At 38.3% G+C, this 18,081-nt stretch overlaps 1 protein-coding gene across 4 annotated transcripts in view; it reads left to right on the forward strand.

The window, feature by feature from the left end:
- The window catches only part of PARD3B (par-3 family cell polarity regulator beta), a gene marked incomplete at both ends in the record, with an annotated part of 962,085 nt that overhangs the window by 773,814 nt on the left and 170,190 nt on the right, over window positions 1-18,081 (forward strand). For all 4 annotated transcript variants that reach the window (XM_080932740.1, XM_080932743.1, XM_080932741.1 and 1 more), the window contains one exon: window positions 874-984. In XM_080932740.1, coding sequence (XP_080788866.1) covers window positions 874-984 — 111 coding nt within the window. The remainder of the gene's footprint in view (window positions 1-873; window positions 985-18,081) is intronic.

Consider the following 18,081-nt stretch of genomic DNA (forward strand, 5'->3'; position numbering starts at 1 on the left):
TTAAATGTTTAAGAAGAACTTATGTGCATTGTGGAGGGACTTCCCTCTTGATCACTTCATTCATGTCACCTGTCACATTAAGGACAAGATGGGCCCAGTAATAGTTCAGTCACAGCCACAGCCACAGCCTTATTTAATTTCAAATGTGCTGGTTTCATTTTTCTACACATGCTGAGGAAATGTGATGCTCTGGTAATGTACCATGGTTGCTGCTATGTACATTTAGCTACAGATGGAACAGATGTGCGATGCACACTACCCAGAGCAAGAATTGGGGGCTGGACTGTAGGATATATGTGGCCTGGAAGAAAAAGAATAGCACACAGTGTAGACAAGTTCTAATCCCAGCCCTTGACAGAACCAGTGGGAATTGTATATCAACGCGCAGAAACATCCCCTCACCCCACCCCATTTCCCTTGGAGCTTTTGAGTCAAAGGAACACATTGAAATAAGACTTCAGTATGGTCCTTTGTTACCTATAATTACATAATCTCGTGTATTTTACCTTAAAATGGTTCTGGAGGGTCTCATTAGAAAAAATGTTCAGTTTTTAGTTACAAATGAATGATAATCATTCTGGTTTTTTTTATTCTTCATTGAATTAATAGTCAAAATTATTCACTTTTAATCGCATGATGTTATGCTTGATACAAAATAAGCATGTGAATGAAAAGAGGAAAGAAAGAAAGGAGAGAGAAGGATTCGGCACCTGTATTATGCCTCCGCTGTTGTGGTTTTATTTCACTTCTGATTTCTGCCAGTGTTCTTGTGTTATTCAGAATAAAGAGTATAGCAGGCTGAGCACGTGTCATCTGCATCTTACATTTGCCAGAGACAATGTGTGAGTTCTGAACTTTGTCCTTGCCTTCTAGATTTGGAAAGAAGAAAGATGATAAAGTAGGGAAAGCCGAGCAGAAAGGTCCGCAGAAGTCTGGGCACTCGGGAGAAGAAGAGCTGGAAAGAATGAAGGAAGAAAGGGAGAGGTGAGCAAAACACACACCACTCCCCCACCCCAAACACAGACCATGGATTCTGTGTTTAAGTTACTAACCTCCAATAATCAACAGGAGGGATTTTAGTTTAAGAAGCATAAGAACTGGGGCTTCCCCGATAAAACAACCCTCCTTGCTGGGGAACCTTATCACATTTATAAGAAGACATCATAGCTGCGTCCTCATCTTGTCAGAACCTCTAGTCCTATTCTGTGTCTGTCCCTGTTCTGACTCCATTGGTACACGGTCTCCCATGGCTTAAAGAATGATATGTTTTCCCCTTGCTAATCCAAAGATCATTTTGATATTGATGTTTAGAACTCTCAAGTTCCCCTAGTCTGTTCCTCATTTTTGACAGCCCGCTACATGCCTTTCCTAATTATATTCTGCTAACTCCATTTGCCCATGTAATTTGAGAAGTACATGTCCCCCCTGTCCTCTATTTTTCAAAAGCTACTGTCTTTTATTAGGCTATCAGCAAGCTGAAAACATGCTGGCCATCTGCGGAAGGGTCGGTTTCCTAGACGGCGGTAATGATGTTCACGAGGGCTCCTCCTGGAGGAGCATTGTGTCTCATCGAGATGAGAGGTCCTTCACAGTATCCGATGGCAGCTCTGGCACTTCTCCCATGCAGAAGTGAAAATGTCCAATTTTAAAACGTGCCATTGAATACTCCTACGTCTCCTGAACACCCCTTACCTTCTGAACAAAATGAAGCCCTGAGACAGGGCTGGATTTAATTTGATGTATTTGTGATTTCTTGGGGGAAGCCAAATGTATCTAGTTTTTCACTTGTTAGTAGCTAAGTTTATCCTTGTGGTTTTTTTTTTTTTTTTAATATTATTGTCCATTCTTCTATCTTATCACTGTAGCATGTGCACTAAGGAAAACACATCTATTCATGGCGTTTTCTAGCACACAGCAGGTCTAAAGCATCTCTGGTTTAACCTTTTACCCCATCTTGCACACAGTTTTGATTGAGAAGGCTGACTTTACCAATAAGAGAGGAGAAGCTCTTTAGTTTTTTCTCATTTCTGAGAAGTTGATAAGCTCTGGTTCCAGGGTCACCAGAACAGTTAAAAGGAAATGAGTTTTCTACATTGATGCTGACTATTCACCTGATAGAGCTCCCCTAAAGACAAGAAAGGTTCTCCCCACCATAGACCAGGATGCAGAAATCCTGCAATTGTAAATGTAATTCTGGCACAGACTTTGATTCATGCACTGGCAGAGACATCTGCACTATGATCCTGCATCAAAGACCTTTGCAGGTCCCCTGACTTCATTTATTGAGACTGTCCCTGTGCCTCATCTTTGGGAATCTGAGCCGTTTTCAAGAATGCAGACTGGATATTTTTTGCAGTTCATTGCTTGCTTGAGGTGGGGGTAAAATCTTCCAGTAGCGGGTGGACTGTGTGCCAGCTAGAAAATTGATAACTCATAAAATAAGGTGGGCTGCCTTTAAGCAAGAGTTCATTTCTTTTCTGGTTTTGCCTTTAGGAAGCAGTGCCTATGGGAGTTTTGTTCTTAAAAGCAAAGCTGTAAATTTGCCTCAGCTGACTATATAGGCTTCAGGTCCAGTATTCTTAAAATATGTCTGGTGAAAGTATTGAAAGGGCTCTGTACTATTACTCTGCACTCTGCCTGTGTGCCACCCCGCACACACGAACACACAAGACAGATCCAGTATGGGGTTCCTACAAATAACCACGTCTCAATTGGGTGCCGAAGGAGTTGAAGAAGCTGATTTTAGAGTTGGGTGCTATAGAACTAATGCCCAAGACATTTCAACACCCACAGATTGAGGACCATGGAGGGTAGAGGTGGGGGCTGAACATGCGGTGTTGTTCCCAACCCTGGAGTACTGGTTTCTTGGCTGTCCATCATCCACAGGAAACCAATTTTCAACTCTCCTGGATCTCAGCAAGTGTGCCACTCTTTATGGAGAGTTGCCATGGAGGAAAAAATAAATGAAAAGAGAAAATATTGATAAATGTTATTATTGTCCCCTTTGCTTGATATAATCAAAAATTGATTCCTTGAAATGAGTCAAATTATCTTATCCCTTGCTAATTCTGTCATAGTTCTGTGTGTATAATGGTTTTGCATTAGCTATTTTCAAAGTATTTAAAGCTGTTAAATATAGTACATATGTGTAGCTTTGGGGATAGCAGTCATCCAGACCAACTTTTAGGTTTTCAGAAATTTTGTGACCTAGTCTGGCTATTAGCTCTTTGAAATGGGTATACAAATGTTATAAACTATTTTTAAAACTAGACTTTTTTGAGAAGCCATTTTACTAGTATGCTAATGAAAGTCTAAATCACGTTCCTTCACTGAACAACCAAAACATAAACAGGAAAAATTTAAAAAAAAAATATTTTTTAAACCATAAAATATGGTCAGTGGATCACCCGTATCTACATGAATCACGAGAAGGGTTTGCTAAAAATGAAGACCCCTGAGCCCCACCCTCTCTGAAGAATCCAACTCTTGGGAGCTGTCATCCAGGAATCATTGTTTGTTCAATAGATAAATCTGAGCTGACTCAGCTTCCTGAGAAACACCGTCTTGGAGGAATAGGACATAGCTCGAACGTTAGGTCTTATTTTATGAAATGTGACACCCAGAAATTTTCCCTATTAAGACCGAGCGTGTAGCCCAGACTACAGATACCTTTTGTCATGAGCCCTCTCTGAAGCATTCTACCTGGCCAATGTGGACGTGTGAAGAGTCCTCAGCACACCCAGCCCAGGATGAGTCACAGACTCTAGAGCTGTTTCTCAACCCCCCTAATGCTGAAGTTCTTTAATATAGTTTTCTGTGGCGATCCCAACCGTTACATTATTTCATTGCCACTTCAGAACTGTAATTGTGATACCGTTACGAACAACAATGCAAATATCTGTGTTTTCTGGTGGTCTTAGGGGACACCTGTAAAGGAGTCAGTCAATCCTCTAAAAGGTTGTGACCCACAGGTTGAGAACCACTGCTCTAGAATTATTGCCCTGAACCACAGGGGTAGGGAAAAGTCATAAACTCATGAGAAAACATTTTGGGAAATGTAAAATAAACAATTCTATAACAGTCCCATAGCCATTAGTAATAGTTTTGTAATCTGTCTTCTATACCTACTTATCCTTTGGAAACTCCATATGCATGTTGCAGAAATAGCACAGTTCTGGTTTCACATCGCAATCTTCCAATTCTTCCCATGATGTTTAAACATGTCATCTTGATCACTGCAGACTACTCTGTGTGATTAGCATACATATATTATTTGCCTTCCATCATCGAATACTTATCTGCCTACATATTTTTTAAATATTCCAGATAGTACTTTGGTTAGCATCATTAGGTACAAAGTCCTTATAGATTACCTCTTAAGTCACAAGATTCTGTGGAAGCTTCAATATCTTTATTCTATCTTTGACCTAGTATTAATCTAACCTTTGTTCTAAACTTCAGGATGATAAGATTTCTCCTCCACTTATTCATCATGTTCTTTTCTTATTATTCATATCTCTTTAATAAACTAGCTACTGTGTAATTTCCGACATAGGAGTGATTAGTGCTGTTTGTGAAACTTTACCTAGAACTATACCATGAAAATGTTTTAAAACCATATAATAGGTAGAATGACTTATAGAAACAGAGTCTGTAATGCTAATTGTCATTGGGAAAAGGAGGACATTTAGCGTGTGTAGAGATATTTCTGACATCATTACTCTAAAAGGATGGAAGAGAGGGAGTTTCTACTCCTTTTTACTGGGTAGAAATCTCTAAACATCCTACAATGTACAAGACTTTCTTCCCCTGCAAGAATAAATTATTCAATCCAAGTGTCCGTAGTGTAGGATTGAGACCCTTTCGAATCACAGGAATTTACAAAGTGTTAGAAAAACTTCCTGAATATCAGTATTTAATTGATTGTCTCCTCGTATCCTGTGGCTAATGCAGAAAAACACTCGGTTTGCCAGATGACGTGATGTGAAGGATTATTAGTTGTGTGAGAAATTGTGCCTAAATACTGCCAATGGACATAGCATCTACAGAAGCGTGCAAGGATAGTTTTGTTGAACATATATTTTAATGCTGTCCGGATGAGTACTAACATCAGTGATGGTTGCCTGCTGATCAGCCACAAGTGCCAAGCACTTAAGAGGTTGACAAGCATATGTACTGGCAGAGGCATCTGGAACAACGGGGGGAATCAAACATAAAGTTAATAGGAATAAATGTAAAGTCTTACATTCAGGCCCAGGAATGAGCTGTACAAACACAGGATGTGGAAGGTTTGACTTAATACCAAATATATGAAATTTTTGCCTGATGGTTTTAGTTGAGGGTAAGTATAGCATGAGTCAACATGGGGATGTGCCTGCCAAAACTTAATCCGTTCTAGGCTGCATTACTGGAAGTTCGTGTACAAAATGAAAAAACAATAATTCCCATTTTACACGGCTCACATCACACCTGGTATAGTCTGAGACTTTGTCTCACTCTACACTGCAATCCTGGTTTCTGAAAAGCACTGGAGGGCTCAGAGAGGCAGAGCTGGGACATTAGCTGGCTTCAGATACAAGAGAGATGGTTTTTATTCACAACACCATTTGCATCCTATTCTACTTTATCTATTTGTCAACCTGTAATTGATTTACTTGAAGAAGCTAGTAGAGCATTATCTTGAGAGGCATTCTTCAGCTTAATAAAAAAAGAAGCACCCTAAACATTAGAATGCATTGTGAAACAGTGAGTTTGTTGACACTTGAAATGTCTAATAAGAAGCCAATGACTAGATTTAGAAAAGATTAGTTCATCAAGTAAATATTAGAATTTTATTAACCTCAATCACTAATGTATTCCTTCCATGTCTTAATTATATGCACACATATTCAAATAAATAAAATATCAGTTCTTGGAAATGAAAGACACCAAGCCATATACCAACTAAAATAATTGCAAGCACCATTAATGCTACATTTTCTTTATATGATCTCTAGGGTATCTTCCAGATGTTAGACTCTGAGAAATATCCAAGTATAAAAAAATTCACACTGAATGTCTAGAGTGAGCTCTCCTGAACTTGCCAAAGCGCTGACTCACGCAGTGTATATCACACTCTTCTTGGGGTATGCAAGGCCAAGTTTCTCACTCACGATTGTGTAGTGGGATTTTTCTCATCCCCTATTCGATTTCCTGAGTTTATGATGTGTCTCCTTTTGACCCAAGTCAAACGGTCCATGGTAATGAAACCCTGCATTAAATAAACTCATCATTTTTGTTCATGCTTCAGTGAAATGGGCCATAATAAAACATTAGTTTCAAAGGTCTTTATTCACTGCTAGATGATGAACTCAATATAATATGCAAAGATTATTTGTCCTGGCTAAATTAAATTAGCATTTCCCACACATTCAGATTATGTAAATTAGTATCATGAGATGACAGCAAGATTGTTTTAACATGTCATTAATTTTAGTTGCTTAATTCCAAGAACTAAGTTTGTAATCTTTTCCAAAGCATGCTTTTTTGAAAAGTCTTAGGCTGTAATGTAGTTAAATACTTGTCTTCTTAGTACCTTCTCAAGACAAGTAGAGAAAGTCTAGAGGAAAATACACCCCACACATATACTACTCCCTCCTTACTTAGGCTTATTATATTGACTAACATATTTCCATTGACACCAAAGACTGATATCCATTAGAGTCCAATATTATTGATTCAGAAATGAAAATTCCCTAAGTGCAACCTCTTACTGAAAGTAAAACAAAACAAAATGTTAATAACATAAAATTTAGTTATTCCAAGACCCTCCATCCCACTTTTACCACGTCAAGGTTTGCTTTGCAGGGAGACCATTTGTCACATTAATTAAACATCACATGTGTGGATCATATTAAAACCTGAGGGGAAAACTGAAGACACTGGGGGACCACAGTGTGTCCAGCTTCAGTACTGAGAAGACTGAAAACATATGGGCTTGTTCTCAGCAACAGACCTGGACAGAATGCCAGTGAGGGTGAAGCTGAGATTGAGGAAAATTAATCGGTCTCGGTGTCTGAATTCAAGATTCTTGGTTTTCTTTCCTTTCAGAATGCCTTCCAAGAACTGCAGAGGCTTCTCCCTCACCTTATCGGCTAGGCTGCTTGTCTCCCCTTAGTTTGAATCAATACATGTGTTTTTGATATTTGGCAAACCAAGATTTAATTATGCAGCTGCAGAATCCCCACATAAACGAAATGCATCTTAAGAGATATAAAAACATTCAGAAACTATTTTATAGTTTGAGAATTCAAGTGGGTGAAAATCTATTCCCAACCTCTTCGTATTTGATTTAATTATGGAGGACTTTTATGTTAGTGGAAATTGAAATGAAAACCAGAATAAGAGTACACTTTCTCCAACATTTGTTCATGATTTTTTTTTTTGTAAAGAGAAGATAGATGCACCGTATAGCCTGAGAAAGTATTGCATTGTAAATTAATATTTTAGCTGTAACTCACATACTGGTTACACTCTGAATCCCACATAAAGCAACAAATGAACTGACAGGGTTTTGTCATTATTTTACTCTAAAAAGAAGTACATATTTTATTAAAGAAACCAGAAGGTTGATTCCTTTAATTTGCCAAGTGACTCTTGATAATTAATTATTTACTGAACTTAATCTTTGGCACAATTTAAACTGTTGAAAACACCCATGTTTTGGCATGGTTGCATACAAATGATTAATTCAGCATGGTTTGACTTGTCAATGAATACCCTGTCTTTTGCAGTAGAATTTGCCGGGTCCCATGGTTTGGGCAAAATAAAATGTTGGAGTGATTCCCAGTTTTAATAGTCCCAATTTATTATTACCACTGAACCCTGATCAGATCATGGACTGGATTAGATCCCAGTTTTTCAAAATACTCCAATTTATGACTCCTCTAGAATCCTGTTTTTGTTTTTTGTTGTTTTGTTTTGTTTTCTTAAGTGTATTTGAATGGGACTTCAGTTGAAGGACCCAGTTAATTACTTGTAGATTCTCAGATCATCCCACCCTGCGGAAGTTATGAAAAACATTACTAGATAGCATTTCTCAGAACAAAGCCATGTTCTCCTTTTACGCTGACAGAAGGAAGCGATCGGGTTGCTGGTTTTCATAGTACTAAGCATCTGCAGTGACTGGGAAGAGGTTTTGCATGGCATTGATTACAGTTGTGCTAAGGTAGAGAGTGAAAACGGAGGTGATGCAGAGGCGTTGGTGGTGTGGGCACAACTCGCAATCACCCTTTTCTTCAATGGCAGTCTGCCAGGATTACCCCTGATTTACAGGGGCAAAGCGTACGACTCGGGGGTACGTGGGTGGCTTGATGTAAAACCTCTACTTTCAGGCAATCACCCTAACGCACGTCTTCTTAGAAATGCTGATGGGTCACAACAAAACTTGGCACATTTCAATATTCATATAGACAAGTGATAGGCACACCTACATCCACTTGCCACGCCAGCATTTTTTATGAGCCAAAATCCTTTTATGGAATTTGAATCAATGTTAGAAGTGCTGTATTAGCAGCCATTTGTCAGCTGAGCTGGATTAATACATAGAATGAATCACTGGACTGGCACGCTTTCCAACAGTCATTTAGGGAAGCATCTATAAGGCATACTTCTTGAGCCTTGTTTGAAAAGAGTACTTCTGTAGAAATGCACCCTGAAGTAGCACAGCACATTAGTATATGCAATAGTAGCACTGTTGGAATCAATTCTAAAGAAGACTCTAAGCTACTCTGAGCGATTGTCAGAAATCTTTAGAATATGTGATCCATTTTAAAAATGGGAAAAGATTCAGTTGATACAGGACATTGGTTTTAATATGCATATATTAAGTAAAATGTATTTGCTATTGTCAGAAAACTGGCAACTCACTAAATTTTATGTCAATAGAGAGTTATGTTTTAATGTAGATTGTGTCTAGCAATACAATATTTCCGGTGAGAGCTTTGGGTAGTGTAACTGGTAGAAAGCCATTTGAAGGCTAGAATTTACATCTAAGCATCTAATGCTATCTTTTTTTAATAAACCACTTTTAGGAATGTATACATATTGTCCCCTACCCCAATTTCTTACCATAAAATGAAATGGCAATAATGAATATTTTGCTTTGGGAAAAGGTGCTTTCTAATTGCTAAGATATTTAGAAGAAAAAAGTTCCAAAATTAAAAACAAGTAATAGTGTAACAATTCCAGAACATTTACTGTCGACCTTGACACTGTGGTCGTAAACTTAATTTACTAAGAGTACTCTAAATATGAAGCTGTATTCAACTTTTAGACATCAAAGAACATTCTAGAATGCTGTCTCGCCCTCTTTTCTTATTTGGACACCGTTTATCTTGTATTCTGCTTTGGAAACCCTCCATGACAACACATCCATCCTGCCAGGCCAGGCCAGGCATTTTCACATCATTGGCAAACTTTCCTAGCTGAAAGACTGTTCAGCTTTGTCCCCCAGAGCCTGCCTCCCTACCCCCGACCAGCACATCCTTTATCTACAATCTATATGACCCAGGCCTGAGATTATCGTGAGAAACTGAAAAACTCTGGGTGCCCTCCATGTGGGGTGTTTTTACCTCTGAGGAGCCATAACGCTTCCTAGTTGTCAGAGCTTGGACAGGCGCTGTTGGGATTTATGAAGTAGAAAGCAAGAACACTTGTTAACTTACTGTAATGTGTGTGGGGGAGTTTGGGGGATTACGGGGGAGTGTGTGTGGGGGGGGTGGGGTGACAACTCTCTTCAACAAAAGTAATTATCCAGCCCAGGATGTCAGTTGTACCAAGGATGAAAAGCCATATGGAAAATACATAGATCATATATAGATGTTTAATATAGAAGAAATATACTCTAGATATTTAAAACTGTTAGATAAATACATGATATACATATACCAATATTGACCGACATAGACTCCAGATACTTAAGACCCCTGCTGATGAACCTGAGAGCGCATGTTTTGAAAGCACTTCCTGGGTGATTATTTTATTATAGTCATATTTCTAACCAGATCCACCTACCTATGGCCTAGAGGACACATATGCCCACGAGTGGGCAGGGTATTGGTGATAGAACTGACTCGGCATATACACACACACCCACCTACCAAACTGCCACAAGATTTAAGATCCTCATCGGGTAAGTGAGTGGTTCACCCTGGGCGGTCGGTGTTACTTCCGGACCTGCTCTGTGGATTCAAGTTCCCACTTCCCCACTCAGTAGCCTTTGGAGCCTGGAATGCTCTGAGCCTCACCATCTGGGAAAGTTACTGAGCTGGATCCTGTTGCAATGAAGAAGGCCAACTTGAGTGCAGACTTCGCCCAGCTGGGAGTGATGCCAGATACTTCCATTCAAGAAGCATCACCTCATTTCTTATTGATCACCGTTTGTAGGGAGCTTGGCATCGGGGCGGCGGCAGTACAGTAGCGAGGGAGTGTGGTCGGCAGCCAGAGCTTTGCTTGAAAACAAATGCAGGGAGAAGGGACACAAATGGTGGGAGTTGCTACTGCCAGCCCCTCCAAGTTCACAGGGTGTGTCGCTGCAGGAAACACTTGTAACCACAGTCATTAAACCCATAAAACCCTAACATTTGCATTTCTCTTATATGTGTTGCATTAAGAGACAGTGGTTAACTCTGGTCTGCTAACATTCTGGAACTCGTCTTTGGTGGGAACAGAATCCACATGATAGTTTACGCCCCCTTCCTTTCTCTCTCATTCATCTGACTTTGCCCTATACAATTTTACCCCACATTTAAAGTGGCTTCAGAAATTATTTTTTAAAAAATAATAATCTGACCCCCTTTTCCAGAATCAGAAACTCCTCTTGCTCTCTGTTTTGTGCCTTTGGCATCTGAGAGATGAGGAGGACGGAGTTCTTTAGGCTGTGGTCTGAAGGGTTATTTCACCGAAGGGTCCCTTTTAAGGAATAGCAACAGTAACAGCAGCGGGTGGTTTAGAAAAACATTTTATATATACATGCTCCTGGGGGGACTTAACAGCTATATAATTGTTTGTCAAGTCATGGCTTCTTTGAGTGTTTGCCTGAATGGATGGTGTGTACCATGTGCATACTTGTCCAAAGACCCTGTGACTGGACCTACAGATGGCCTTGAGCTGTCACATAGGTGCTGGTAATTGAACCCAGGTCCTTTGGAAGAGCATTTAGTGTTCTCACCCACTAAGCCATCTCTGGAGCCTCAATCATAATTTCTTAAAACCGAGATACAGATTTCGGTGACGAGGTCAAGTGTCCGTTAGCTGAAATGTCTGGGTCCAGATGTGTTACAGATGCCGAAGTTCTCTGGGTTTTAGACTATTCATACAGACATTACCAGTTAAGCATTCCTAGTCTGTAATTATGAAATGCTCCAAATTTCAAAGACAAGTTATGAACATCACGTGAGTCTACAACAGTTTGAATTTGAGAACACTTTGAGTTTTATATTAGAGATGTTCCACCTGTTGTAAGTGACCAAAGTCACCCCTTCCCCTAAAACTTTCAATAGCTGCCTAATGAAACAGTCCAACCACCTTGGCTTGAGGTGTCTTATGACAACATCCTGACTTCATAATCAAAATTTCTATTCCTGAACAATGTAAGTTTATGTTTCTTGATATTTTATAGCCCCAGGAAAGCTAAATCCTTTCTTCCTCTTTCTTTTCTCCCTTCTCCCTTCTCCCTGTCGCTTTCTCCCCCTTTACATCTTTCTTTCTGCAGGAAGAAGCAAAGGGTAAGGAAGTCTCAGAAAAACATGTATAACTTTGCAGTTGGTGTAGGGCAGAGGCAGGCTTAGACCCCGAACTGTCTAACCCTGGTGCTCATTACCATTCAAGGAAAGCTCACACCTCACTGAGCAGCCCATTCTGAGAGCTTCTTTTAGGGTGGCCCCTAATCATCACAGCATTATTGAGCTTCTGAGTTCCTATAAAGTTCACATGATAAAGCACCTAGAACTGCTTCAGCTTTGCACTTAGTCAGTACACATTGCTGTTATCAATTTTGCCTTTTCTATGCATCTTTGTAATTTCAGGTACACCTTGTCTATCACTAGATTTCAATTGCCCTGGGGTTAGGACCATATCTTAGTCATTCTTTTAATTCTGTCACTATCCAATACACGGAACTTCACAAGATAAACAAATAGTTCTTAACTGATAGGTGGATAGATGGATGGATGGATGGATGGATAGATGGATGGATGGATAAATGGATGGATGGACGGACAGATAGATGGGTAGATGGATGGATTAATGGAAAGCTATAAAACCATCCTGTTACCCTAACTTTAATTTTATTTTTCAAGTGAATAATTGATTATAAGGAGCTCAGATACAGAATAGGCTGAAATAATAGTCAAAGCCATCTAGTTTAGCAAAGTATGACTTTGTAGAGACCATGACATGTCAAGAAATGCAAATTCTTTTCCAGTTGGTCGTAGGTCAGTGGAACTGTCAGTCAAGCATAGTGGCCAGTCTGTTAGGAATGTCTATTGCTAAACCAGATCCTCAAAGACAAGAGCAGAAAAATGAATGAAATCCATCTTTTTTATAAACTAGTAAAATGCCATAGGATCAAAGAGCCATCTTCGTGGCTTTGTTCTGTTGTTTTGCTTAGTTTTGTTGTTTGTTTGTTTGTTTAAACTGGTCTCTCAGAAATATCCTCTTTCATATGCTTAGGTGCAACCAGTTGATATTTCTTTCAGGAACATTCATTTCAATATTTTGAAGTGAAATGCTGCCTTTGAATTTGATGGTATGGAAGAGAAAGAGAAACACTGTCCTTGGCGTAATCTCTATCGAAGAAGGATCTCCTTGTGGCATATACTGAGCTGAAGCAGTCTGGAGTCATGGTAGCAGTGAGCAAGTGAGAACAACGGTGACAGCAGTGTAGTAAGCACACCCCATAGAGCTGGGGTGCACTGCAGAGAGAATACTGCAAAGCTCCAAGCACAGACATGCTGTATAATGTTAGCAATGAAATAGAGTCTGTATTTTGTAAGTTAGTCCTTATATCCTTTTCTGCAAATTGTAGGCCCTAGCTGCCTTAAAAGTAGAAAACAATATCAGAGTTTTAATGTTACTCATATAATTTAAAAAGTACATGAAATAGTAATAATCAATGGGGACATAGTAACCATGTAGTAAAATCAATTGCTAAAAATCTTACCTAATTTTGAAAGCATGTTTTGCTCTGCTTAGAAATTGCACTGGCTAGCACCAGTTTTAAAAAGCAAATAGACGAGTTGATGAGGACTAGCTTAGACAAATCATATTTAAAATAATAATGAATTCCATTATTGACAGAATCAACAGCTAATTAAAAATACTATCAGGGAAGATGTAAAAGATGGCAAATTTCCAGTACAGATTGACACCAAGGCCACTGACAAAATTGATATTTGCTCAATACCTAAGACGTTTTGCAATCTCTAATTGAAGCTGGGATAGCCAGAGAAACTTCCAAGTGTTTGAAAGTAGGGACTCTCCCTCCCCAACCCCCCTCTCTCAAACACATACACACACACACACACACACACACACACACACACAATTATATGATTTTTCAGGAACACATATAAATATATGTTATTTACAGAACAAATCATGCATTTTTTCAAGAAAGTGTATGTTTTCGAGAAAGAATAACCATCTAAGATATTTTAATGGGCTGACCTTGTTTAAGAAAAATAATAACTGCATCATGATAAAGTATGACGTATCTCATATGTTTTTGATCTGGTTGTACTGGATGCAATAAAGTCAAGATGGATAATTTATGAATTGAACATTCAAATTTCAGAGTTTCATTTTGTAATAAATGCATATCAAGAAAGAATCAGCAACAGTCAGATGTTTAAATATTCTGCCTTTTAAAGAAAAGGAACATATCTTTAGTGAAATGTGTTTTTATTATTATGGGTTACTACTTTTGATAGTATTAAATACTAAATAATTGTATGCCTGTGCAAGATATTTTTAAATACAGCAAACTAAAAGATTGATATCATAATTTTTCCTGTCTTGACAATCATTTGTATTGCCAAAAGTTATAAATTTGCCCTAGGAGTTTCAAAGGACGGACAGGCATAGCCTGACAGAGAAATGTATAATGTAAAAACAGGATTGTTTTACAAAATAAATTGCACAGATTTGGGTAGTTAAATCTTGAGAAAACACAACTCTTCATCATTCTAGCAAACAAACTTCAGAGTCAACAAAAGAAGAGTTTATGTAAGCTAAACCACACCTTGCCTACAATGTGGATGTAGCACAAGGTAGAAACTGATGCCTCAGTGGGTTCTCCTGACTGTTGTCTGCCTTCACATCTTTTGGGAGGCAGAAACAGGAAGATCATAGGCTTGTCACCAGCCTGGGTCATATAACAAGACTCCATTTTGAAAAAAAAAAAAAAAAAAAAAAAAGAAAGAAAGAGAGAAAGAAAGTCCAATATCATTCATGAGCAGTTCATACCATGTAATGAAATAAGTAAGAAGAAATAAATATAATCTAATAAAGGCTGTCATGTGACCCTCATTGGTAAATTCAGACTTTTTTGCATTCATGTTGTTCTTACTCAAAAATGTTTGGGATTCTCTGAGGTCAGAAAATGTTTTTTAAAGAGAAATGAAAAGCAAATAATCTATGGAACAATGAGAAATTTAAGGTCTCAAGGAATTATGTAATATGTTTTAGCACATAGGTATCAGGCAGGGAAGGGAAACATGTGTGATGTGTTTCATGCCTTCACCAGAGCATTTGAAAACATATAACTTCATAGTCATGACTATGATTATATTTAACCTTCATTTTACATTGCCTGCTATGCAGGCATTCCTAATAAAGGAATATGAGGAACTGTTTCAGGCATAGCCTACGAAATTATTATGTTTTAGTTTAGTATGATATTCTGAGGACATCATTTTAGTCTGAAGAGCTCTTGACTCTGAAAGTCTTTCTTCTGTAAGAATATTTTTTTCCATGCTGAGGCCATGAGTATGACAGATGAGCAGCCGCCATGGAAGTAAATTTGCTCAGATTCTAAAGTCAGTGCAGCAGGCTGGCTCAGACACTTAAGGCAGTACACTAAGAAAGGTAATACATGAACCATGGGTGCATTACAAAATTGGTTAAGTACCCACTGAGGTGTAAATATTGTCAAGGATGCTTAAGAATCAAGTGTTGTTTATTCTACTTGTACTGATGCTTAAGGAAGAGTTTGAGTAACCCAAAACAACGTCTCCAACCCTAGTTGAATCTCATTTTCTAAATTATTTTATATATTATATATATATATATATATATATATATATATATATATATATATATATATATATATATATATATATATTGGGTTTATTGTTTATTTGTTTATTTTCTGTATGCATGTGCATGCATAAGATAACATGTGCATGCCATTGCACATGTGTGGAAGGTACGTTCTCTCCATGTACCATGTGGGTCCCAGGAATTACATTCAGGTCAGGGAGGACTCAAATTGGCAGCCAGGGTATTTACATGGAGAACCCTCTCAGTGGGCCCTAAATGAACAACTAAATATAACACTTCTTAGACAAAGACATTTAAGATGAAGAAACAAACGGGACTTTACTTATTCTTGGGGTCTGCCTGAGAAAAGGAAGAAGTCACACGTGTGTTGCTGAAGGTGGGGTGTGGGTGTATGCTTTCTTGGCACGCATCTCTGTGCATTTTCCTAGCATAGTTCACTGCCTAGCTCCAATGGGCTGAAACCTTGCTTGGAGGATCATCCCAGCCCCTCTCACATTTTTCTGTAGTGCAAGAGTGTTTCTAAATCTGTCATGTGCAGAGCAGTCCCGAATGCCACTCGTGCAGGGCGGTCTCTGGGAGCTCACGAGCTCCTAAGGCTTCGTACTGAGGCCATTTCAGCCGAGCCATGTCTTGCTAACCGGAAATTCGCCTTTGACGCCATTGTGAGTTCCCTTGTTCTCCTAGCCCCTCCCCCTTTCTCATTTATTTTTGTTTGTTTGTTGTTTGTTTCTGCATTGCTCATAGGAAAGATTATGTTTGTCATTTCCCGGGAATCATTCACAGGTTTTTCCTAAAAGCATGTAAGGAAGATTTGAAGTTGAGGATGTAGCTCAGTGATAGGACAAGGCCCCATTTTCAGTGTTGGGTGATGAGAAGAAAGAGAGAGGATGGGAAACAAGGGAGAGAGGGGAAAAGGAAGAGACAGACAGAGAAAGGGAAGGAAGAAAGAAATGAAAAAAAGGAAGGCAATAAATAAAATGGTTTTTTAAAAATGCAGTATTTTGCTCATTTGGAGTACTTATACCTTAGGTTACTGAATTTTTTTTTTTTTTAATCTTGGGCCACTTTATCATGATTTTAAATTTAAGGTTAAAGTTATATATATATATATAAATTAAAGCACTAGGATTTTGATAGATGATCTCCTACTATGAATCATCTACAATTTTTATAAGTTACTTTTGGCCTAACTGCTTCAATAATTCAATATGATACTGTTAATTGTCAGCTTGACAAAATCTACAATTCCCTTGGATATGGGCCTCTGAGCATGTCTGTGGGCAGAATATCCTAATTCTGTTAAGTAAGATGGTAAGACCTGCCCACTATGAGTAGCACCATTCCCTACATAGGAGATTCTAGATGATGTAAGAGTAGAGAAAGCCAGCTGAGCCTACGTGTGTTCGCCCACTGCCCTCTGCTTCTCTGTTGTGGATGCAATGCAATGAGCTTTGCCAGATCCAGCTGCTGTGACGTCAAACACGGGTGGAGTATAACTGTGAGGCAAACATTAATTGAGCGGCTCGGCATTTGGGGTAAATAACAAGGCAAATAAACTGTAAGAGAAAGGGTGGAACACAAAGAATTTCATAACACTAAGGCCAAACTGCGATGCATTCTGTAATAGGGTATGAAATTGTTATATGATCAGAGAAGGCAGCCCCAAAAAATAAAATAAAAGTAGAGCCATAGTTGGGACAATAGAAAAAAAAAAAAAAAAAAAAAAAAAAAAACCTTCTTTATCATCCAGTCTTTCTAGGCCCTTGCAACAAAGTCATTAAATTCAATTATAAAGTACAACTTAAATGCACAGCAAATTAAAAAAGATTTTTAAAAAATTAAGTTCTTAATCCCATCAATAATCCATGATATTTGTGCCAACGAGAGAGCAATTTAAGACTCAGTTAAATTTTTATTTGAAATCTAAGGGATTTTTCTAAGCCATCAGAGTGTTTCTGTATGACTTCTCTAAAGTTGGCAGGATACAGATGAAAAGCTTAGAGCTAAGCTTCCTGGAAGAAATAGTAGTTATCTGAGTCAAGTACGTTAGCATGGGCTGTAAAATATATCTCTGAAAATGTTTTTTGTAAACCATATAGATAATGTAATTTACAGGTAAACTACAGTTTTAGTACTTCGCAAAGCTCTTTTAGAATAGATCTGAATATGCATGTAGATATGGGTAGAAAGGTTGGTTATATGCCATCTAATCATATATTCTACCATGTGTTATATATGTAGGGTGTTAGAATATGATCAAACACATAGCAGACTAATACTAATAATACTAACACTAATAATAATTATAATTATAATTAATTAATTATAATTATAATATATTATAATTAATTATAATAATTAATTATAATTAAATAAAGAAGCCAACTAGGGTGGTCATGAGTCAACTTATTTTGCCTTACTCATTGTCATGAGTTTAAGGATCCTGACTAGTCTACCCGAAAGTGTGCTTTCATTGTGAATATCCTTTACATAGATTTCCTTAATTTTTTCTAATTAACAGTTTCATTCACCTAAACTCAGTTAACCAGATTGCATACGATGATGGCTTGACTTATGCCTTTTCATTGTTACAGTATTGCAAAAGCAGTGGACGGTCTCTAGGTAAACAAGCTGTGAATTTAGATTTTTTTTTCCTTGAGTCCCCCTATGTGGTACAATCAGTCCTTCATTGAGTGCCTTGACATCCAGCCACAGATGCCAGTGGGCCATTGAGCCAGTGGCCCTAGAGCCAGCAACCAA

Source organism: Micromys minutus (genome assembly GCF_963924665.1).
Source record: "Micromys minutus genome assembly, chromosome: 19".
In the NCBI taxonomy this organism is placed as follows: Eukaryota; Metazoa; Chordata; class Mammalia; order Rodentia; family Muridae; genus Micromys; species Micromys minutus.